The following is a 26,308-nucleotide window of genomic DNA, read 5'->3' on the forward strand; positions in this document are numbered from 1 at the left end:
GTTTTGTAACGAAATCTAATTTTAAAAGAGTATCAGTTCGCAGGTATTCAAAACTCTTGCTTTTAACGTTTCTTAGAATCATTAAACAACGATAAATTTTACATCCAGTCAACAATTTCATGAATTCATTGATTTTATATCAGAGGTTATCTTTTATAGGAATATATATTTTATTTAGATTTTTAAAAAATTAGAAACGAGTTCTCTAAATTAGTGCTGAATGAGTAGCTTTTGATCGCTTTCTATAGGAAAGTATAATAAAAAAAAGAAACATTTTTTCTAGACCAACTCGGTTTATCTGCATTAATTTTTTTTTTTTGGTTTTCTTTGTGTCAATAATCACGCTTTAGATTATTAAGCATACCATTGATATTTTTGCAACTATTATATCGTATTAATTTGTCACATGTTTACTTAAGTAAGACATGCGATCATAAAATTTTATCAATCATGCATTTTGTAATCATGCGCATATTAATATTGCATATAGTGTATTTTTGCAGCTCTTCATTGAAAATTTGTTATACTTCTTTATTTCCTCTAACAAATACGCAAAAGTGAAATATTTCTCTCGCAAAAACAAAATAAAAATGAAGCAAAATGTCATTACTTTTGAGTACCACTACGAGTAGAGTATGCAATATTATATAATTAACTGATATTTAGATTTAATAATAGATTGCTATAGAAACATTATCGTGCATTTGTATTATTTAAGAGACAAGATATTGTGCTCAGAAATTAATAAGTGTATTAGTTTGAATCTGACAATCAAAATAGTTAAAGTATAGTATTCATTTTATGCAAATAAGTAAACTATGCTTTAAGACATCGAAACACTTTCTATCGCCTTTCCATATACACAAAAGGAACTTTGTAGCATGGTAGTATTAAAGTCTTAAAATCATTGCAAGTTTTAAAAAAAATAAAAAAAATATTTTTAATCTTTTATATGATATATGTTTAGCATATAAATATTTTAAGTCTGTAGTGTTATATATAAGTGAAAACATCTAATCCAAATATTTCATAACGTAAATAATATTTATTGTTTAGTTTTCCATCATTGTAGAAATAATCAAGGTAAATGTAAAGAAGTGGAAAACAATGTGATATAAATATAAGAAACCTTAACCTGTATCTATACACTATATTTTCCCGAGATTCCACCCCATTTAAATTTAACTATTTTTATTGATTATATTAAGAATCATTTGTATGTTTTTTTTTACTTGCTTTAGGAAAAGTGTTTGCCGTACCAAAATAAATTTTCAGCCAATCAACCATAAAATTAGTGACTTGTAAATAAAATAAAGGCTTTTTATAACTTTCTTGAATAATATGTTCAATACTGAATACATAAAATATTTAAAGACTTTAAAATATGCTTAAATATTCTCTAGAATTAATTAAGAATTAAATAAACATTTTTTGTTCTGCATTTTCTCTGAAATACTCTTATGCTGAAAGATTTGTAAATTTGATACTGATACGTTTTTAATATTTTTTTTTCAGATTTCCGAAGATAAAAGACATTTAGCTGTCAAGATTTGCATTGGCGTTAGAGATCTGGGTAAAGTTGAGTAAAGCCTACAAACACAATTAAACATTTATGGAGCCAAAAATAGACTTATTCAATAACAAACATGTGCAGGCAGGCAGCAATGAGCAACTTCTGCATTCCAGAAAGGAAAATAAACTATCCACGTGATAATTTTACCCATCCGATTCTAATTTGTAAGCTAGTGTAGAAACTGTCTCTGTCCGGCTAAGGAAATAAATAATTATCTTCATACTCACCATGTCATCGACAAATTCAAGTGGAAAGTCTCATGAGAATCTCTTAAGTCCACGTCCAAAATGCAGGACAGAGCCAATACCCGTAGAAGTCGGTTATCACTTCAACAGAGCCACTGCTCAGACTCGAATAAAACCTCTGGAATCTCAAAATCGTGTGCACACTTATGGAACAGAGAGCTCTCTGGCAGCAGTAGATTCCATATCCTCTGTACAAACCGAAAGGCAACTCTTGAAGAATATGATCGTCCTTGGTCTAGGTTTTGTTTTCACATTCAGCGCTTTAACCTCTCTTCAAAGCATGCAGAGCTCTCTATTTCTTGAAACAATTCTTGGTTTGCATTCTTTAAGCGTTTTTTATGGCTTGGCAGCATTTTCATGCTTGTACGGTCCCATTTTCGTCCAGAAGCTGACGCCGAATTGGACAGTTGTCCTCGCTTTTGTCCTTGTCGCTCTTTACATTTCAACTTTCTTCTATCCTAGACCTTATACAGTCATTCCAAGTGCTGTTCTATTGGGGCTGTCTTTTGGTCCTCTATTTTGCGCTCAGACCACTTTTCTAATGCAGCTTGTATCCAGAATGGCATACTTGACAAATGGAATTCGGGACAAAGTCCAACAAAGATACTTGCGTCTGTTTTATTTCTTCTATAATTCTAGCCGTATTTGGGGGCATCTAGTAACCGCACTCTTATTAAGATATGGCGGTGATGTTTATGTATTCTCTACCAGACCACAGTATCCACGATTCCATGCCACTGGACCCCATTTTCCAATGCTCGACCTTCATATGTCTCCGTCTTTGTACGCTACGGTTGCCAGACCAAGTCTTTGCACTTTGGATCATATCACAGAAGACAGAATATTTCGAAGTCCTGCCTCTTACGTTTTCTATGTGCCATCCAATTTGTATTTGATGCTGATCTCGACTTATCTGGGACTTGCCTTCTTAGGCTTAGCTATTGTAACTACTCTTCTGGATAAGTTCGATTTGTATGTCTCTCAAGATCCTTTGGAGCGTCCGCCAATTCTTCTCAGTTTCAGAAAGGTAGTCTTGTCTTTGATAGACCCTCAACTTAGACTGATGTTTCCCATGGTGTTGTTTATTGGCTACCAACAAGGATTCATGATTGCAGATTTTACAAGGGTATGTATATAAATAAATGTTTGTTTCTTTTATTAATTTAATTTCTATTTTCTTGTCTATAAAATTAATTTTAGGTTTACGTCCAAGAAAATATTTGAAACAAACAAAAATCAATTAATCAAACCAGAAAAGCTCTCAACTCTCTGTGTGGCATTTTGTGAAAGACAATGTTTCATTTGTAAACGCTTTCAAATTTCTAATAGACTGCTATCGGTTTAAAGAAGTAAAGCAGATAATGTGATGTTTCAGGTAATATGTTATGAACAAGGGTAATAAAGTATGATTCCTCATCTTATAAATATTAATTCAATGGTGTGTGAATATAACAGACACTATTACACTCAGTCTCCCTCCATAGGTGATTTCATTTCCAAGTTTAGAAATGAAAGAATAATAATTTTTAGTGTATACATAGTCGTTATTTGTTACAGTGACCAGGAATGAATTTACTCATAGTCGTGGTGTCTTTAGTATTACTAGTTAGAATATTTTTCTCGTGTCATCATGAATACGGTGTTGGACATGTAAAATATTTGAAACTTCACTTTTTTATAATACCGAATTTCGATCTTCCTTTCGGAATCGAAGAATAGCTAATGCCATAAATTGAAAACATATAATTACCTACTTGGTTTTCCATAACATATCGCCGAAATATACTCAATTTTGACATGACACTCCATCACTATTTGGCTTAAAATACGCTTTTCGTATAAGTATATGCTTTTTATCGCTTAAAGTTGGCTTATATATATATCTATTTCTCTTCATTCATTACTTAACCTTTAGGCTGTGATGTAGTTCGAAAACTCAATCATCCTTTTAATGCAGAAATACGGAAGGGGGAAACAAAATTTCTCGTTTTTTTTCATTTTTGAATCATTCCTAGACTCCTCTATATCTAGATCTTCCCACTTTCTCGGTAAGATTATTGGTTCGGACTTTCCTTCATCAGCAATAATTCTATTTTCACATTCTCATGATACAACAGGGCGATGCAGAAAATTAATTCGCCGTAGGATTATAGTTTCCTCAAATTAACTCAGCAAGAAAAATCATTTACCCAATGGCATATATTGTAAAATTGCAAAAACAGACTTTACTCAAATTAAAATAAATAGGTATAATATCTTTATATAACTAAAAGAAAATTTTAAATAATGTCAACTTTTCATTATTGAAGGAAACTATGTATATTAAATCAAATAAATGAAACAAAATGGTATTTCTATCTTGGTAGTATTAAATGAAAAGTATACAATAACGGATAAAACTTTCAAATTATAATCAACCTCATTATTTGAAATTCAGATTGATATGTCCTTAATGAGTATTTAATTCGTGTCTTTTAATTAAAAGGGCTCATTATACATTATCGAAACTCCATATTTCTATAAATTGTAAGAAAATGTATCATTATATAATATTTTAATTGGGATTTAAAGAGAAGTTAACAATATCTTTTCAAAGCTACTGTTATGTTTTCTCTAACGATAATTAGCTCCTCGTAAATATAAACAGCTACCAAAGTCTACAAATGTTCGCCTTCCATCTCAAAATATCCTTTATTTCAAAATATTTTCAAAATACAATTGTATGAAATTAAATGAATTCTAAGAATATCGGATTATTTTGTATTTCGAAATTAGTTTTTAATAGCAATTAAATCCTTGAATATACAAACTGGCTAAATGGCGTCTTTGCAACTTTTTCAAGAAATTTCACCATTTTACGAATTCAATTGATAGCATTTCGAAGAATTAAATTAGTCCATAATAGAAAATCCGTTATTATTTAGAGAATATGGAATTTTAAATAAAGCAATTCGAACATTTTCTATAGATCTTGTCAGCATTTTATTCTAAAAGGCATTAATTCGCGAGAGAAAATTTAACGGATCTTAGCAGACATGACAATTACACGAAAATATCTTGTAATGAAATTAATCACTATTCACCTCGTGAATCTCCGTAAGAGCGAGCGAATCATTTCAAGGCGGAGGGGGGGGGGGGTGAATCTATGTGAGCAAAACTTCTCCTTTACATATCAAGTAGGTGGAATCTGTTTCCAGATTCAGCGACACTTCTCTGCGAATAATGACGTTAATTATCGTCTGCTCAAGCTTTTCATTTCATATGGCTCTTTTCTACATGTCTTTTAAGTCTGAAGTGGCTTAAAGACTCTCTCTTCTTTTTCCACAATTCACTGCCTGATGGAATATTAAGTTTCTGGTATAAAGGACTTTGAAAAGGGGGACTGTCATTTTCTGTGAAGTATCCCTTTTATAAAAACATGTTTCGTGTTTGTCTTAATTTCGTCTTTTAGGCGCTAATTAAAAAGAGTTGTATTTGGCAGGAGAACAAAGTGTAAAGAATAAATCAGTTTCAAAGAGCATAAATTCATGAAAGCTAAAAAATAAAATAAAAAGAGAAAGTTGGTTTGCTTTGCAATTCTAATGAACTAGTTAAAAGAAAAACGCAATTCAGCGATTCTAATTAAGTAAAGTGTATAATAAGATTAAGAAAAAAGAAAAAGAAAGAAAATGCTTCTTTTCGTTGCTAAATGTAGTTTAATTAACGAACAATATGCTAGTGCTGACTGTATTCAATGTTTATGCATGAGGAATTAACCTTTTGTGTTGCATTTACCCTAATGTGTTGTGTATTCCAATGTATTAAAATAAAATGATCTTTTAGTTCCTTTTCTTGAATAAAAATATAGTACTAACTAAGAATTTACAGGAAAAGGTAATTTCAGTATTCTAAAGATAGACTTTTTTTTAAAAATAATCATTGATTTTCAGACATTTAATTTCTGTAAACTGTTATCTTATGTTCTTTTATAGAAAATAAAATTTTAAGAATCTTTACGTTTTACAACAAAATCTTAATTTCTTTTTAAACTTTGTGAGAAATTGTTACTCCAGTAACGGAATTTCAGTAAAAGAAAGTAATAAAAAATATGTGAGCATTAAAGTAATTCGAATTACATAGTAATTTATTCAGACATATCATAGTTTCTAAATAGCAATTTTTATGCATTTTTTTAAATTAAAAATGCAACAACAAATTCCACGCTTAGCTTATATAAGTTAACACTAAATATAAAGGATCTCCAATGTTCAACAAATTAATTGCTTGATTCCTTTCACACCAATATAGCAAGTAAATAAATAAAATCATATGATATTGTAAATAAAATGTTCACAAATAAAATATAGCTGAAATAGAACTAACTTCGTGAGTATGGAAATTCCAGGTATAAGTAGTGTTTTATTTAAGATGTATTTAATTTTAGATACTAATGTAGAATGAATTTGTTCTTGGGCCGATTTACCCATTTTTAAAAATATACAAGTCAGCTCCTGGCGGTAATGGTAATGTAATGGTTTGGTAATCTGTACCATACCTTCACTAACAAAAAGCAAAGTTTCCTAATCAAATTGTGTTTCGACAAAAAGTTACCAGATAAGCGGCATATTTTAAAAAATGTTTGGAGATTCAAGCTCATAAAAGGCGAATCTAACATGTCTTTTCTTTAGTAGATTATGTGAAACCAAAAAGTAAGTATCATTTCATTTGCTACGTATTTGATTCAAGCTTTAAATGAAAGATTCTATATCAGACAATAAACGCGACGTTTATATCCTGTTAAAAAACGTATTTTATTTTGTCTCATATAGTTAACATCATTTTCAATTGAAACCAATTATTTTCCTCGAAGCTTAAAGGACAATTAATATATTATAAGCTAATACAAATGATAGAAGAACTTACATCTGAGTTATTCACTTTTTCTTAGGCTGAAGGATATTTTTCCTTCCTTTTTATGCGTAGCAGTATATTTTCTTTTTTTGAGGCAAGGTAAATATAAACTTAATTTTTCTTGCTAAATGAGTTAGATATTGTGATATTATTTGCAATGGGAAACTTATCCATGATTGCATTTGTACAGTTGCAACTAATGCTATAATTTTCAGATGTGCTTCAAGTAATATATTTGAAAATGTACAATGAATAAATTTAACAATTCAGTGCCATGTAATAAATACTTTACGAATTGGAATTTTGAATTATCTAGCTAAAACAGGAATTTTAAATTTGAAATGATTACTTTGTGTAATATTATTATTACTTTTTTATCAATTTAAGAAGTCAAAAGAAAAATCTAAGACTAATATTCAATTTTTATATTAAAAAAATAATAAATAAATAGCATTGTGTGTGCTGCTCTGAAAAGAAATAAACCATTCTTAATTTGCTAGTTAACTAAAATTACATTCAAAAATATATCTAAATTAATTACAGTTAAATATAAATTACAAATTAAGAAAAAATACGCATTGTATTATTTAAAGTACTAGTAAAAAAAGAAATTTTATGAATTTGAAAAAAAGATAAATTAAATATAGTATTTCTCCAAAATTACTTTCTTCTACTGAGATACAAAAATGGATCCACGGAATAAATTGTTTTATTTACTAAGAAAAATGACTGGTGTGAGGTTTCTATTGTATTCTGTAGATAATCTAGATTGTTTTACTGAGTAAATCTAATAGGTTCGGATATTGTACAAGAATATAGATTTTACAATTTCTTAAAGCATTATATTTACGTGTCATTATAGTATGTGTTATAAAATACATGGTGTATATATACCATTAAAGTATGGTACCATTGTAATATGGTTTATAAAATACACACTGTAAGTGCATTCACTTTAAGAAAGCTTTGTTATATGCAATATTAAAGGTAATAAACCAATAATAACTGATATAATACATTTTACTTTGGTAACTAATAATACATTTAAATTTGGCAATCACGATGGCCATTCTGAAGAAGCATCGAATCCAATTATGACATTTCCCGTTCTATTGGGCATAAAAGCATGTTCAGTAGACTCCCGATTATCCGCGCCTGCCGCACTAAGTTTTTTTTTTTTTTTTTTTGCTTCCAAGCAAAGAGAAAATGCTTCCAAAGCAAGAAGCAAACACAAATGACTGATTTCTTCAAAAAGATGTAGTTTTACATTTATGCTTTTGTAATTACATAATACATTACAGTACTGAAACAGTACATATGCATTAATTTTTCTGTGTATCCTTGACGCCTCTCGTAAGTGCAAAGCACTTTTCTGTTTTCATTAACAAAAAGGATTTTAGGTTAGTTTTCAGTGATATACTAAAATATTAAGCGTTAGTTAAACATTTCCTGCTGTTTATTTTACGTTTTATTGTACATAAAACGATTTTTCAAAGTTGGAATGACTGTTTTCTCTTTTTCTATACCCGTTTTCAGCTTTTTTCGGATTATCCGCGATTTTTGTTATCCGCGGCGGCCGCGCCACCCAATTCCGCGGATAATCGGGACTGTACTGTAGTTGAGAATATTTGTGAGCTAGAACCTATCATGCTGCAACTTGATGCAATTCTTGAGAACATCTTATAGTGAAACAACCAGCACTAAATAAGCAAATAATCTTCCAAAAGAAGCCGTGAATTTAGTATACGTTAAGACATAATCATTCCACCTAATTAAAGTATTTCTTCGTGTTCTGATCCAACATTCTTAAATCAGCTCGCAGAATGGTCGTATGTTGTGAGAATTTCACCGAGACTAGTTATAGATTTAATTTACAATCCATAAAAGTTTTCTCAGTAAAAAAAAACAGAAAAAAAAAGTAATTTTTTTTATTTTTATTTTTTATATCTGAAATATTCTTGTTTACTTTTTAGTATTCTGAATTGAAAATATAGGATTAAACTGAATCTTAATTTCTGAAAAATAATTTGAATGCAGTGGTCTTAAATTCACATTTGAAATCTTCCTATTAATAATCTTACCTATACTTTGATTCAGATTTAAAGATTGAGAATATTTAAGGTTATAGTTTTTGTCTTTTAAAGTGTTTCGCAACAAAATAAATGTGGAAAATGTTATTAATTATAATAGGTTACAATAGTATTTTTTGTAAGTCAGTATTTTAAAATATTATATAATATTTTGTAGTTCCTTAATGTAATAATGTTCCTTTGCTGTTCTTTATTGTAAACATTTATGAACCTTTTCAAGAATTGAATATTTGGACGAAGCCATCTTATGAATTGAATATTTGATATTTAAACTTAAACTTAAGGAATTGCTTTTGATTCTTTAAATTCTCACGGTTTTATGCCAAGAAGTACAAGAAAACCTATTTTACTTTTTTTTTAAAAATTAGACGGTAAGCGTAATTAACAATTAATATTCCAAGACATATTTAGTGGCAAATATGTTTACCATAGCCAGTTTAAGCAGATTGATCTGTTAGAGGCACATTGGTCAGCCTAGTTTCATAATTTAATTGCCAGTTAATTAATTCTTTATATATTTTTATTTCACATGATCATTTTAACAAAATAGAAAATCCGTAAAGTTTTTGGATTAACTGCTTATAAAAGTTTGAATGACACGATTAAAAACAGAATGCATTGAATTACTTATAAGATCACAGTTAAATATTTAAAGTATTCCCGTAGAACTTTCTCAATGGGTCAAATATCCGAATGAAATCTAAACTTATTATCACATTAATGTATAATTTTAATTTTTATTCAATCCAATTAGAGGTAGGATAAGTGAGCTGTACTTGAGACTGGGATATTGAAGTCATACAAAATTGCGGTTTTTCAAAGTTTCGTAACTCAGTCAGTTTTAATCATAGAAGAGTGATTTTTTTTCGCTTAGCATCTTGGTGTATCAAGAATAAATCTTAAAATCAATTTAAAAATCAATGTTTTGTAATTATTTTTTCGTTATTGACTTAAGTAAAATAAAATATAATATTTGCGGTAAAAGTGTAATATTTGCATTTTTGAATTCGGAAAAATGGCTTATTTTTAATGGTTTTTGAAATCAGCAATTGTATTACAAACTAATTGAACTACTGTCATGTGTGTATGAATCATGCTTTATTAATTATAATTTTAAGCACATTATTATTTGCATCATTAATTGTTCAGAAAGATTAAAGAAGAGAGACATAAAAACCTGCAATCATTTGACCATGGCTAATGGACAACAGAATGATCTGGCAATGACTTTAACTGAATATGAAGTGCAGCTAATAGAGGCATCGATGGATTAATCGAATGATTTACCCAAGAGCAAAGATTCTAAAAGAAATTTATCAGATCATATATTACTATTTTTAGCATATTATTCTGACATGCATTTAGCTTTAGTTGTAAAATTATCATTACGCGTATTAATGAATTAATAAGGCTTAAAAAACTGGTTTACAGAAATTGCCAAAAGATATTTTTCATTTTAGAGCTATTTAAACAGAATTTTCAAAGAAATATTCCTTTTCCTGAATCAGTTGTTTCAGTTGGATGTATTATATTTGTTTGATTATGTTAGTGTGACTCGGTTAGAGAGAGCGAATGTATCTTTGTCTAGCATAGACATGCACCCGGTCTCAATTCAATTGTTAATATCGGATCTCGAATTACATTCAATTAGAATTTTATAAAATGATCAGGTAGCTGTGAGTAGAATTGTAATTATCACCATTTCTTTCATTAAATTAATGAGTCTGATTATATAATTAGGAGTGATAAAAAAGGATTCAACATCGTAAGGAATTACGAGATGAAATCTCTTCATGGAGGAATAACATGTAGTATATTACTGAATCTTACTGTACCTAGAGATTAAATATAGAGACTACTTCTAAAAAAACTATGGATATTAAAGAATAATAAAAGTAACTAAAATAACTTATGTAGATATTAATTGGAAGCAGTGCATTACGAGTTACGTCTTGTCAAGGTAACTGATGTTTTGTCAAATATTAATTAGAACAACGTGGCAAAGAATGAAAAATAAAAACTGTTCTCAACTTCTCAAGCATAATTAGGGCTGAATTTTTTCTTTTCCAATTCGTATTTTGTCTTTAAGAAGAAGAAAAAATAATTGGAGAACGCATATACGAAAAATTAAAAAGACAATCAATGGTAGGAAATATTTAGGTAGATTGTTTGATTAAGAATGTAAATAATGATGTAAAAAAAATATTTTATTTGATAAGAAGTATTTCTGCAAAAATTTTTTGTGGAACCAGTACACAATTAAAGAAACCGAATTATAAAAGTAATAGAATGATCCTTTTTTGAAGAGATTATATTATTACTTCTGAATAATTAAAGAAATGATCAGAATCGTAAAAATATACATATTTTTTTTAGAGTCTTTTGATAGAAAGACAATCGGATATTTTAGCTGAGTTGTAAAATTTGTAACTTTAGTCTTATTTCATTTATTTTCGTCTATTCCATTTTCAAATTTGAAAATTGATTATTTGTTAGGGTATTTCATTAAGTTATATAAATTTTGCAAAACTATGGCGTTTTTGGTCCCTTTGAAAAATTTTCTTCGTTTTAAATAAGTCACTTTTAAAATAAATAAACAACGTTTCTATTGTTGAAAAAATTGATTACTTTTATTGTTCTATAAAATATTTCAGCCGCAAATAATTGCTACTTTTAAAATTATAGAGAATGTGGTTTTTATTAGGAATTAACACACTGTCGAATTTTTGTCCCCACTTTTCTTTTGTTACAAGTACATATTTTAACAACATATGTAATTACATATTTTCGCAACATAAGTAAAAAGTTTCGCAGTAAGTAAGTAAGTTTCGCATAAGTAAGTTTCGCAACATAAGCATATTTTACAAACATAGTAAGTATAGCAACCCAATGACACTAATTTAAGCACATCATTGAAGAACATTTTTTTAGCCGGCGTCTTGGCATAGGGGTAGCGTGTATTCAACGTGATTAGGGCGTCCCGGTTCGGGTGTGGTTGTTGTTCTTCTGTATTCTGTGCGTGAATGTGCCCCACCGTAAAAAGGGATTGTGCAAACGAATATGGCACTTGAATATCTAAATCGTATTCTTGACCCTAGATGGCGCTACTTAAAAAAACTAGAGACGCTTACTCTGCTTAAAATTGCTGACATCCTCGGCGGGCTTGTGAAAGGCAAATGCCGTTAAATATAACACACATTTTTTTTTACATGAAAGAAAGCTAATGAATTTATTTTGCGGCACTGAAAACATAATTAAAAGTTATTTTCTAATTAGATCTAGTGTTCTAATCAGAAATATGTGTATAAAAGTTCGAAACTTTAGCACATAAGAATGAGTAAATATTGAAAAAAAAGGGAATTAAGCGAACCATTATTACAAACACTAAGCAAATCAAGCTAAATTATAACAACAATTAAAAATGGAATATCGTATTCTTCATTTTTTTTTCATTGAACCATGTACTATTCCCTGTTTCTTTCATGAATATACAAATAGAGATCTCATCTCAAGATCAATTTATAAAAAAAAAACAAATTTAGATTTATGCATAAAATCAAATGATAACTCAACAAGAAAATATGATTTTAAATTTTAACAGCATTGAAGACCGATAGAACTGGATGTTGAAAACCTTTTTAGAAATCTACTTCTTCTTCAAAAGGAGGGGGAAAAATTGAAAAGCTAACAAAAGTAGTTCTGAAATGGTTAAATCTTTCAAAAAAATCCCATTTACTTTCTAGTAGCTCCAAGAAAACATAGCATTTCTTATTTGCCAGATCTAATACAACGGCAAATATCACAGCGGTCCCTAACAGCAAGCACATTTGTTTTATTACCTCCGGGTCAATGCGGGATGCGTCTTCCTGCAGAATTAACGCAGTGAGAGACTTCACTAATGCATATCTTTAAATAAAATATAGGAAGGACAATGAGCAAGTCATGGGCTTTTGTGTCCTTGATATATCACAGGAAGAGTAGCAGCGGACAAGTATTTCTCCCCGGGCTCCAGGTTAATGTCCTTATGGAGTGCTGGCCAAGTGGCACCGAGGCGCAAAGCCACCTTTAATGTCCTTCACTCTCGAAGCTAATTTTCGAGGAACCCATTTCTTAAAGGAGATGAGCTATTATGATCATATCGTGGGTCATTTTGAAGCAGAAAGGGGATTTTAATTCTTGCATCTAACACTTGAATAAATTGAAAATACAAGAATAGCAGAAATTATTATAATAAAGTGGATGTCTTCTTTTTTTTTACCTAAAATGAATAAGTTTGTAATAATTTGTGAGAATAATTATGTAGTATATAAGTTTCGATTGCAAATTAAACACGCCAGTTAAACTGTTTTAATTATTTTAATTCTGTATTTAGAAAATAAATAAAATTTATTCAAGAATTATATTTAGATATCAAATTTTATTATTTAATATCGTTCACACTATAAGTTATAAATTTTAATAATTTATTTTAAAAGAGCTTAAATATTTCAAATTTGATCTAGTTACATAATAGTTGCTCATAAAGTATGTACAATATTTTATGAGCAACTTTTATAAACACATAAATTACGAAAATATTTTATATTTAGAATTTTATTTCAAAGCAGTCAGTGTATTGCCCTTAATGGCTTTTCTGTTTTCGTTTCAGTCGTACGTCAGCTGTGCACTGGGCCTCGAAGCCATTGGATATACCATGTTATGCATGGCTGCCATGACAACACTGGGATCTGTCGCAGCACACCAGTTCTTCAAGCATATCAAGCGGATGACCATCATGTTTGCTACCGTAGTATGCCACACCGGTCTGCTCATGGTTCTGTGGCTGTGGACACCGGTCAGGGATGACGTGGCTGTCTTTTACGTCATTGCCGCGGGATGGGGTTTGTGCAATGCAGTTTGGGAAACATTGACGACAAGTGAGTCATTTATGGCTCTATTTCTTTTTCCTACTGATAATGCTTTCCAGAGGTTAGGAATTATGAACTATGTTACCAAACAGTAATACATTTTATTCACACTAATTCGGTATATGTTATGTAAAAAAGGGATTTGAAACTTTAATTTAAGTGTAAGGTACACTCATTAGTTTGTTAACTATAAGTATTTCTCAAATTGCACTGGAGAGAAACTGGTTTAATGTGTGGAACACTGACATTAATCCGGAAATCATTATAAATAAAGTTTTGTTTTTCTTATTCAGAAAAGCTCTAAACAATGTGGTCCTTTCTTATTCAGAAACGCTCTGAATAAAAAAGGATGTTATCGTTTGATATCCTTTTTACTGTTATTGAAAGGGAGATTTACCATGCATAATTTTTAAAGTATGCATGGTACGCATTTTTTTAGGTTCAGTATGCATAAAATATAAATTGACGTCATTGATTAAACATTCTAATATGTATTAAATTTTTATATTGAACTATTTCATCTTTTAAAATACAAAATTAATTATGCAAAATAAAATTAATTATACAAAGATAAATTCACAAAACTTGTTTGGGCAATGCTGAAACGTCAATATTTTTTTTTCAAGCTATTGATTTACTTTTAGATTCAATTAAAAAATCCCGCAATTACGTTTCAAGGGTGTGGAGTCTATGTGTAATGTTACTGGTAAATTAATACATAATGTACGATTCAAATCAATGAAACAGCCAGTTTAATGATCATGTGAAGATTGATTTGACTTATAACATTAGAATGATGTTTCAAAGCTACATGAAGATTCTTGCGAAAATATTATTTCACTAATGCGAAATATAAACTTGAAGTAGTCTCTCCATACATTTAATTTATAACGATACATTAAATGTATATAATGCAAATAAATGGAAAATTATATCCTGAAACCTCAGCCATTTATACGATGCCAACTTCAGTTTTCAAAATGTATTATTGTATTTATTCTATATAATATAAATGGTTTATCTTTAATTTAATCATAGATTTCACATAAAATTTGTGCTGAAATATAAAGTTTATGAATTATTTAATCTAAGCTTACAACTTCAAAAATTTTATAATTTCATAAGAAGTAATTAAATAAAAAATAAGATGGAATAATTAAAGTTAGTTATTTTGTTATATGATTTAATATATATGTAATGATATTTTAAACTCTTAATTTAATCCAAATTAATTTCCAAAACTTTATCTTAATTTAGCCCATCGTAACTTCATTCTAAAATGTTCTCTTATTTCGTGATTCAATTCCACTTTCAGTTTAATTCATCCCTTTGTAAAAATAATGCGCCATCAGTACCACGTATCAAATGAAAGTGATACGTTTGCCCGTGAAAAGGTGTCAAAGGTCAACACATGTATTCCTTTTTCCCCTGGCCAGAAATCATATGTTATATAAGACTAGTGCTCATTTGTTCGTTCCTTTTTGCCTTCTGATTTTGTGCAACGCGGCGAATTCTTGTAAAAATCACGCCTTCCACTAGGAATAGAATAAAACGAAATTAAAAATACCAAGTCACTTCACTGTTTCGAACTTGCATTCTACTTAAACCAAAAATATATTACATATATATATATAGGATCTTAAACAACAGGAAAGTTCTAAAATGGTGATATTTTAAATCGTTTACATATAAATTTTAATTGTAATTTTTTAGCAAATAGAATTATATTATTATATTTTTTTCCTAAGAAAAATACCTCATATAATAATTTTCCATTATTCTTCATATTAATTACTATTTGGCTGTTATTATTACAGTTTGATTACATAATCCTTGCCTGTTTCTTAATTCCAGTATTTCATGTATAATACAAAAATAAAAATTTTGCCTTGCATTCGCGCATAGTTTACAATACCATTGTGAAATGCAATCAAAAGTAATACCATCGATCAAAAATAATTTGTAGGAAACTAATTAAAATATTTTGCTTCTTTTTTGTTAAAGAAACCGAAATAATAAAATCTAAAAACATATTCAACAAATTTTCGTAATAAGAATGGAGAAAAATCTCTACAATAAGATACATAAGCTAATTACTTAAATTTTCTATTCTTTTAATTTGGAATTTTATTTGAAAGGAAAGATACATTTGTTTCTTTTAGATGAAATTGCAAGCAATATATTAATCTTTTGGGGATCTAAATAATGAACTAGCTAATCAACTGTATTTTGTCACAACTGTCTCAATTTAAATTAGATGGAATTCTAAGAATTTCCATTTATTTCCAAAATTACACTAATGCATCTAATTAAGTTCTACGCTATAAATCATTTAGTTGAAATATATTTGTCTTGAAAATGTTGGCATAATGTAACTTGACAAGCATAAATAACTAAATTATTAATAAGATAATCACAAATTAAATTTTTTATATTATGGTTATCGTGAAAATGAGCAAATAACACTTTTTTTCTTATTAAAATATTTAAATAAGAAAAATGAGCTTCAATTTTTATTATCACCCTTATAAGAATAAAACACATTTTCTTGATGTATTTCAACTAATTTAACTTTCCTTTGAACTAATGTAAATTAGTTTTAAGAACAGGCATTCGCATCTTCATAATTCGTAATCATTGTCGAAAGTTTAGAAAATTTATATTTTTTTCAAGTGACTTAATGAATAATTTGGAAAATTAGAATATTCTTAATTCTATTTAAAACTTAGTATTCAAGTTTTCCAAACGATTCTCGATATCATTTGAAACAAATATAAATTTTGTAATCTTGTAAATGCCATATATTATGTCAAATAAACTTTCCATAAGGAACAATAAGATTAAATAAATACCAGCTATAGACAATGTAATACCAGATTTTCAATAAACAAGTAGTTGTATTTTTCATAAAGCAACTGTTTTTTATTTGCAAAATAATTTTATTCATTTTCATAATAAGAATGGAATAAGCGATACATTTCTCGATTTTATAATTTATGGTAATCGAAAAGAGATTTAAATCTTCATTCTGGTAAACAAATATATTAATCATTTTTTTCTTTGATAAAAGGAAATTTTATCTTTAATTTATTAATATTAATCAATTACATCTTTTTGATCTATGAATTAGCAAATCGGGTTTTAATTTATATTTTCCAATTTATGAGACAATGCAACTTTAAGGTACTTATAATTATATTTCCTGAAAGAAACGAGTGCATATTTATGCATATTTTTGTACGTTATATTTTTGCGTTCGAATAAGTTATTAAATAACAAATATCATAATTTTCTAGATTCAAAGTCCTTCAAATTTTAAAGGAAATGCATTATAAAATATTAATTATTTTTGTCTGAATGATTTATTTAAAGTTTCTATTTAATTAAAATATTACTTAAAGCAAAATAAGTAAATTTAGTTTCATATTTAACATATCCGTTTGAATGACATTTAACATATCCTTTACCTTATTTAATATATTTATGCAATTGAGAATAAAAAATATTGCATAATTTTTGATTAATGAGGAAATGGCATGATACAGAAACGAAATACATAAAAAAATTTTTAAATGTTTGGGTGATAAAAAACACTTTAACTTATTCATTGATAATTTTTGGCAACTATAATTTTATCTTTCAAATACTCTCAAGATAAAGATATTAATTTCAACACCTGCATTTCACGGTATCTTCAGTTAGCATTCACACCCATTAAATATTTTCTGTTTTTAAATATTTGTTTTAAATATCTCTTTAAAACTGGCTTAAAATTGGCTTTCTTTTGCAGCCTATTTGGCGACATCTTTTACTTACGACTGGCAAGCACCATTTGCGGTATACTTTATGGCGCAGTGCATCGGTTTGACAACAGCCTTCACCTTCAGCCCGATCTTTGTGAATGAAATCAAGATATGTGTGATGGCTGGTCTCATGGTGTTTGCTCTAATCCCATACACAATTCTGGAATTAAGGTTGCATCGCCAGCAGAAATTGCAAGACCGTGCAGCAGACCTTTGAAAGAAACGTTTATTTCTTTCCGTACATATTTTCTGGTTGTAAATTATCACGTTTAATGGACTTTTACAACTTTTGTGGCATCATTTATTATTGGACAAGAATGGATTGACAATTCCAGAAGTTTCTGAGGAAGAGGCCAAAACATTCATATCAGATTAAAAATATGGAAACTATTTTTTATTTGGCTATTCAGATATAAGGTGGTGATTTTAAACGTCTGGGTATTTGCACCGAAATTTTCATTTCAAATCAAGCACAGTTTTGCCAAGCTGATGATAAGAGTTATCAATGTGTATTCTTTTTTTTTGTTAAAAAGTATTTGATTTGCAGGGATTAAAATATATTTGATTAAACAAAATGCTTTATTCTTTTATATGTTTTTCTTTAGGCCTGCATGAAATAACTGAATATTAAAATATGTGAAGCCAGAAATGTATATAAAATAATTTTCTTGGATATTTCATTGTGATATATGTAGTTAGATACTTTAATCGGAAATAATCTGCATTGTAAAACATTTGTAAATAATTGTATACATTTTCAATGTTTAAATCAATAGTTTCATTATTACGTTAAAAGTATTATTTATTTATATTGTTACTGTATTCGAATTATTATAACTTTATTCGAAAGTGAAGTAGTATGCTTTTATTAATAAGTTAAAATTCAGCAAACCAATAATTCAATAAATAGACACCTTTGAAATATGCCGTATGTATGTTGGAAAGCATCGTTCTGGATACAATATTATCTCTTTATCATTCCCTTTTTATTAATTAAATTATTATTTGAGTCGTAGTAAATTGCTTTGCTTTTTATTTACATATTTTATTTCCAAATGTGTCACCATTTTTTTATCAAAAATTTCAAAAAAATTATAAGGAGAAGAATTAAAACTATATTTTAAATTTCGTTTATTATAATATATTATAATAAATAAACACCTATATTCTTATGTCCGAAATGACTTAAACTTCTTATGAATTAAATACAGATAATGACACAAATATTGCTGAAATAGATGTGGTTTAGTTTTTAAAGATATTTCTATAAGTTATAATAAGGATAAAGGATTTTATTCCTCACATATAAAATATATATATATATATATATATATATATATATTGAGCGACAAAGTAACACAAGGAAACTTAATTCTAAAAAAATTTGTTTTATGTGACAGAAATGTTGACTAATGATGCTTGAAGCTTATATTTGATCTTATTATATATATTTCATGAGAAACTTAATTAAAAGTAATCTTGATATAACAAGTTTTGAAAGATGTTTGCACTTTAATGCTTTTAAATTCATTTAACATGCAATATTTGTAATAAATGTTATTATTAAAGTTTTTTTTTCATTTTTTCAGATTTTTTCATTTTTAATTTTCCTGTTTAATTTATGAATTTATTTGATGTGTTTTTAAATATTGCATTTGAAAAATTAACTTAATTAACTCAGTTATCTAATTTTCCTTTGTAATATAAGTTATGCTGCTTCACATTACAGAAAAAAAAATTTAAGCGCTTTTCCGAATGAAGTAATGCCTAAGATTTTGAGTCATAACTTTAAAAAAATTCAGCCGTTTTAATTTTACATGACTTGAAATTTTCTAGCTTAATTGTGTGTCCTTAATTCGTTATATGGTACAAAATACAAGTGGCAATTGAATTAAAAATATCTACATATTACATATTTTTTATTTAATAAAATTTTCTTCTTATTACATTTTTGTTTATTCTTTTATATATTTTATATTGTTTACATATTTTATATGTAATAATTTTTACATCAATATTTATTTACTTTATTTATTTTTTTATATTACATTTATAATATTTTGTTATATTTTTGTTTCATATAATACTTGAATAAATCAAAAATATGATTAAAATTATTTTTTATTTTCCTTTTATAATATCTTAATATAATCTGAAAACGACATGGCGAATGGCAGGAAGCATTCAAATATCCGTATGATAGTTTGCAGTATTGTTTACTTCAAACTGAAAGAAAGAATGAAACTAAAAAAGAATTAAAAGAGAGTAACATTTATTATTAAAATTGATTTTGTAAAGACATTTTACAAATAATTTTAATCCATTATTTCGCTTTTAACTAAACCAGAAAACATATGATCAATGGCAGGATTTAAATCACTCATTTTCACTATTTTTATTAACTAAGTAACATATTCTTTAAAAAATATTTATTAAAATGTACGCTGGGTGAAATTTTATATATAATAATAAATTTTAAAACGAAGTTTCGTCAGAGGAAGAGTGTAAAGAATGGTTTTCTAAATTAATTAATCTTATTTTTCAAATTAAGAATATGAAAACTAAGGGAAAGAAAGAAAAAAAAAAGATTTGAAATACAAAAGTAAAGAATGAATGGATAAAAGATTTTTACTTCTCATTAATTTCAGAAATTGAAGACATATTCCAAAATATTTCTTAATATAAGAATCTCAAATGAATCTTCTTTTGTAATATCATTTTCATGCAATTCAGTGGAACGTTCAATCCTGTATCTTGATGTTCTCTTTAGTAGTCGCTTTGAAATGAAGCGGTACCAAAAATAACGAGCCCATCACGTATTTTCTGAAATTCCGAACGGGAGCAAATAGTTTGAAAGACTTCCAGAAAACTAATATGCGCTACGGACGCCAAAATTAAATCGGAGACGGGTTATGTTCTTTTCCAGCCTAGTATGCTTTTGGAGAATGTTGAATGTGCGGTAATCTCGCCATTTTATCAGAGAATGTTCCTGCACAGAATGAAAAGTAGATTTCTGATAACAGGAAACAGAATATTCCGCGTCCTCTTTGATGTGATTTTTCATGCTGTTTCCCAGAAATTTAAAACCTAAGAGGGTAAAGTTATTGTATCTGCATTTTATTATTAAAAATTATTCACAATTATAATGAAAAAAGTCTTCCCAAATTTTTGATAAGTTTTTGTTATCCGAAAATAACAAAATAAATTTATGTTCTTCCAGTGTTCATTTTCCTTTTTTAAATGTTATATTTTATCATAACATTTTTTAAACTTATTTATTAAACAAATATGAATTTCAAAAAGAGCAAATCTTTACTTCTCCCAATTACTTTTTAAATAACTAGACAATATCAGTTTTCAAATTTATTATCATCACAAGTTATACATAAAATACACTCAGTGTATGGAGCTTCTTTATAGCTTTATTCATTTATTACTTTTTATTATTTATTCTAAATGCATGTGAATATTTAAAACAATATTTTTTATGCTTTATTATTTATTATCTTTTTATCATATTTCAATAATTTGCATTTTGAATCTAGTCTTCAGGATCTCACTCTTGTTTTCATATGTGTTATATAATGTATTTGTTATTTATAAAATGTATTTTATTTATTTCAAGACCTCAACATGTCATAATTCTTTGATGTATTTATTTATTTGGTATTTCACTGAAATAAAATTTCATTTCTCACAGTTGGTATTTATTTTTCATTTTCACATAACATCAAATATTTTTTGTTAGTATATTTTTAGAATGTAATATGTCTGTAATAGTTCGAAGGGCTACGAAGTGTTTGATTTCTCTTTTTCCAATACATAACTTTCATCACATAATTAATTTTAATTCTTCAGGTCTTTGCGTATTTTTTCACCCAATTCCCATTTAATGCAATATACTGTTTTACTATTTAAGTTTTACTATTACGGAAGATAATTTGGATAATCAATGTTTCAGTCTTAAAATTGTTTTTCGGAAGCGTTTTATTCCTTCTTATAAAAGTGCAAATTAAATACAAAAGAAATTATTAAAAGTAAATTGTTTAAGCTTCTCTTTTTTTAATCTATCAGTTTCTACAGTATATCCTGTACATAATCTTTTAATATAAATAACTATGAACTTTATATTACCTCATAAGAGCCTCATTATAAGATTGTTTAAGTTGCATTTTCATATCGTAATTTGTAACATTAATTAACACAAGAATGTTGGTTTCGTGGTTCCGTAAATTGCGCAAATTCTAATGCTATTTTGATCTAAAGTGTATCTAATGGCATACAAAGAAAAATCTTGTATAAATATTTACCGCCATGTTAAAATTATATCTATTGAGATATTTTGAACAAAGTTATAATACAAATACGAAATATTGACAAATACAATAATTCACAGCGAAAATAAATAACTCTAAGGCAATATGATTTAATCCGGAACAATTTAATGAAATATGCTAATGGCGTTTAAAAATATTTTAACTTTAATGAAATGTAAATTTCTATTCTATATTAAATAAAAATATGATGTAAATTAATATTGTAATTACTAGATTATAGCATATTTTTTTGCACATATGTTCATATTCGGTAGCGTCAATTTTTTTAAAATTTTATTTTAAATATTGATTCACAAATTTAAATAGTGATTTACATTTAAAGGATTCAAATTAAATTAATTGCTCTTAAGAGCTTGAGAAAACAAAAATTCCATTTCCTTATTTTTTTTAAAGAATTTCTATGATGCATAGAGAAATGTTGAGGATGTCATATACTGGATTTCTCAAAAGTATGAAATTATTTTTCAATTTATCTTATTGAATTTATTCACTTACTCTTATCTTATCTTATTGAATTTATTCACTTACTCTTATCTTATCTTATTGAATTTATTCACTTACTCTTATCTTATCTTATTGAATTTATTCACTTATTATTATCTTATCTTATTGAATTTATTAACTAAATAAAATGTGGATTTCTAGTAAAAGGTTATGTTCGGATGTGAAAAAATGAATGATTCAGTCAGGTGCTTAGCGAATTTCTCTATATCAGCATTAACCACTTCCTTGATTAGTAAATGAGGTTGCTTCAGAAATGCAGCAACCTTAGTTAGTTTGTCAGTTTGTGTATTGCCGTGCAAATCAATTTGTTAAATTAAAAATTTTAATCAAATAAAATAATGAAGTCTCATTAGTTTAAAAATTTCAAAGAAAGTTTATTAAAATACAAATAAAAAATTCCATAAGTGAGGTTTTGTAAACCAATGTTAAGAAAGTAGCTTAAGTAAGTAGTTTTTTCAAATTATTCAAATCTTTGACGATTACAAAAAGCACACTCTACAAGAAAATAAAATGTGATGTGAAAAATAAAAAACAACTATTGTCGTCTAGTGGAAAGCTATTTCTTCTGTTATGAATGCCAATCAGGAAAATCAGTATGACCAATTTGTAGTGGGGTTAAAAAGCATTTTTTTGTTTCATTTTTAATTACATGTTTAAAAGAAAGTAGTTGATTTTGTGTCTGAAAATTCCACTGTGTTTTCTAGATTAAATAAAAAATGTTTTTTATACATTTTTGAGATTGCTATCAGGCAAGCATATATATACTCATTTATGTTATGCTGAGTTAGTATATATACAAAACGCTTTTAATAATGTTCCAAATCATTAATGATGACTTTGAGGGTTCAGTGATTGTAAAATACACAAAAATCAGTGCATTTAATATAAAATCTTATCTGAAGATATAATATCTGATATATATGATTAATTATATATCATATATATCAGTTTCTGAAACAGAAGATATGGCATCAGAAACGTCAGTGAGTAAAACTTAAATTAAAAAAAGGTTTGCTGTAAAAAAGAGCAGGATTAACGATGTGTAAAGCAAAAGCTTTATTGGGAAAACATCTGAAAGTGAAGCATCAGTAAATGATTTTTATTTATCAGCAAAGCCTTGACTAAAGCTGCAATAATATTACTAAAGCTCAACTAGCAATTTAGTAACATTTGTTTCGTGAAAATTTATGAAATTTTCAGAAGAAATAAAAATTACTAACTTACTAAGGAGGAAGACATATTAAAACATTAAAATTTAAATTTAAATTCAGAAAGATTTTCTAACTATTAATGAAAAAATTAGATAAAGATTTATAATATTTTGTGAATGTGTTAAATAAGGATGAAGTTATATACCTTTAATCATATTTATACATAGATCACAGAAAAAAACGTTTTCCTGAAACTAATACTTTACTGGTCTCGTAATGTAAGATCCGCATGTTAAGAACTCAAGTCTCATCGGAGTGGAACTTTGAAAAATCCAAATAATTAAAAAGCTCAAAATTGATTTATATTGATTTTAAAAAGAGACTGTAACATGTTAAAAGCAATAATAAAGATTTTCAATATTATTAATAAATATTTACCAAAACATTAATTTTAAAAAAAACTTATAGATATTGGAAATATATAATTTTCTTACTTTTTCTTTATCTAGAGTGATGTTTTTCGAAACAAATTTTCCGTACTACGCACGAATATATACTACATTTTTATAAATCCTGCACTATTTCTTCAGTTACATCCTAATAATCTGCATTTGGAAACATTTCTTTTTGTCATCTACAAATCTTAGCAAATGCCGTACTATATGAAATTTCATTTCTTTCGCTGAAATATATTTCGTTCACAAAAGCTTTGTGCTTTACTGCGCATTTTCATCACTTCTTATGCTCACAAATTTCCTTTCCTATTTTCTGATTTTGCTTACTTCCTGATTTAGGAGAACAAAGATATTTTTCATACGTATTGGAATAGAGAAATATATTTCTACATATCAGATTTCAATATATGGCAAATTGAATCCAGCAGTGGCATATCGCAATATTTAAAATATGACTAAGCACTCCCACTCATCATTTTTTTAAAGTTTTAGTAATACATCTATAATATATAAAATGTCGGTCATATAAGTCTGTACCACCTTCACATTTATTGTGCGAGTGCACAATGGTGGTTTGTAATATGATAATATTTCTCTATTCTTCTTTTTACCACTTTTTGCAGCTAGAAAGAGATTCATTTCCAAACAGAATTCTTATCCTTCAATTTATCTAAAACAAAACTTAACTAAAGGATGGATAAAAATGCAGTTTATTTTTTTGAACTAAAATTAATAATTCAGAAATTTGGTAATATATTTCTTAAATTATCTGTAAAAGCTTAAGCAAATCATTTGATAAATCTCTAAATTAGATTTTTGCCTTATACTTTATACAAAATTTAGAAGTTTTTGAGTTTCTTACGTCTTCAAATATTGTGGATAAGTATTATATTACCTAGTTCCTGAAATAAAACAGTTATAATTTTAGTTTAAAAAAAAGCTGTATTTCTGACTATTCATTAGTTATTGGAGTTTGAATGATAAAGAACTTGAATGTTTCCTTTTTTCGCATTGTGAGGCATTCATATAACTATAAAATATATTTCTGAATGAATAAACTACTTATTTCCTAGTTCAAGAACTGTAGAATATATATATTACGAAATTATTATAACAAATTTGAATTAAGAGAATGCATTAGATTTTAATTTATAAGTATTTTCGTAAGAAAATTCTATCAATTTCAGAATTTCTAAAAACGACTTCTAAAGATTTAAAATAGAAAAATAAATAAATTTTTGTAAATATAGTTATAAAAACTAATGTAACTTCCAAAAAATAGACAATTATAAAAAAAAACTCTTCAAACATTAAAAATATTAAATTTTTTTAAAAAAATTAAGAATTCGCAAAATATTGACTTTTTGATGTATCTTAATTAAAGTTTTTGTATCCCCTCCCCCGCCTTTTTAACTAAAAACGCAAAACGAACTTTCTGTTGTAAATGCATGATATAATTAATCTGATATATTTATTTCACAATGTTTGTTTCTTATGGCACTTGCCACTGACAAGCCCGCTGTTACGAAGACAGCGATTTAAGCCTGAGGGGGAACGTCTCTTATTTTTTATAGCAGCGCCAACTAGGGCCAAGAGTACGACTTTGCCACTCACGCATCATTCATTCGCTTGCACAACCCCTTTTTACAGGAGGGCACATTCACACATCTCACAGATACAACAACAGAAGAACAACCATGCCCAAACCGGGACTCGAACCCGGGACGCCCAGATCACGGGGAAGACGCGCTACCCCTATGCCAGGACGCCGGCTTATTTCACAATAAAATATTATTTAATTTAATTATTCATTTCAAACAAATTGTTATACAAATTAATTGGTTTAATAGTCTACATACGTATGATAGAATATATTCTACTGGCTGCGCCATAATTTTAAAACTTGGAATAGAATATTTTAAAGATGTGCACTTTTCTGAAAATTTAAATCTTTTGATGCGGCAAAAGTTTATTATTGACTCCTGACATGAAGAGCTGGTGTGTATTTTTAGTAGACTTTTATTGAATAAGAGATTCGTTTGAAGTTTACAACCAACGATATGAAATGTCAGAGTTGGATTTTGAGCAGCGATAAATTTTTATTCCATAATAAGGCGTAGAAATAGCGTCTAAAAATTTATGAAAATCCTATAAATGAGACTAAAAAAGTATGGAAATTTGTTTTGTAAACTTGTTCCCTCTTGTGAAATTTTGCAGTCCCTTGTTGACTAAAATTTTTGTGCTTGTTGTAGATTCCTTCTAATAACGTTTGTAATTATTTGTAGATTCCTTCTAATAACGTTTGTAATTATTTGTAGATTCCTTCTAATAACGTTTGTAATTATTTGTAGAT

At 27.6% G+C, this 26,308-nt stretch overlaps 1 protein-coding gene across 1 annotated transcript in view; it reads left to right on the forward strand.

Moving 5' to 3' along the window:
* Positions 1-18,787, forward strand: part of LOC129968910 (protein unc-93 homolog A-like) — a 62,162-nt gene extending 43,375 nt beyond the window's left edge. The window contains exons 2-4 of the mRNA XM_056083250.1: positions 1,516-2,944; positions 13,447-13,714; positions 17,496-18,787. Coding sequence (XP_055939225.1) covers positions 1,802-2,944; positions 13,447-13,714; positions 17,496-17,725 — 1,641 coding nt within the window. The 5' untranslated portion in view covers positions 1,516-1,801 and the 3' untranslated portion in view covers positions 17,726-18,787. The remainder of the gene's footprint in view (positions 1-1,515; positions 2,945-13,446; positions 13,715-17,495) is intronic.
* The last annotated feature ends 7,521 nt before the right edge of the window (positions 18,788-26,308 follow it).

Source organism: Argiope bruennichi, chromosome 5 (genome assembly GCF_947563725.1).
Source record: "Argiope bruennichi chromosome 5, qqArgBrue1.1, whole genome shotgun sequence".
Classification (NCBI taxonomy): domain Eukaryota; kingdom Metazoa; phylum Arthropoda; class Arachnida; order Araneae; family Araneidae; genus Argiope; species Argiope bruennichi.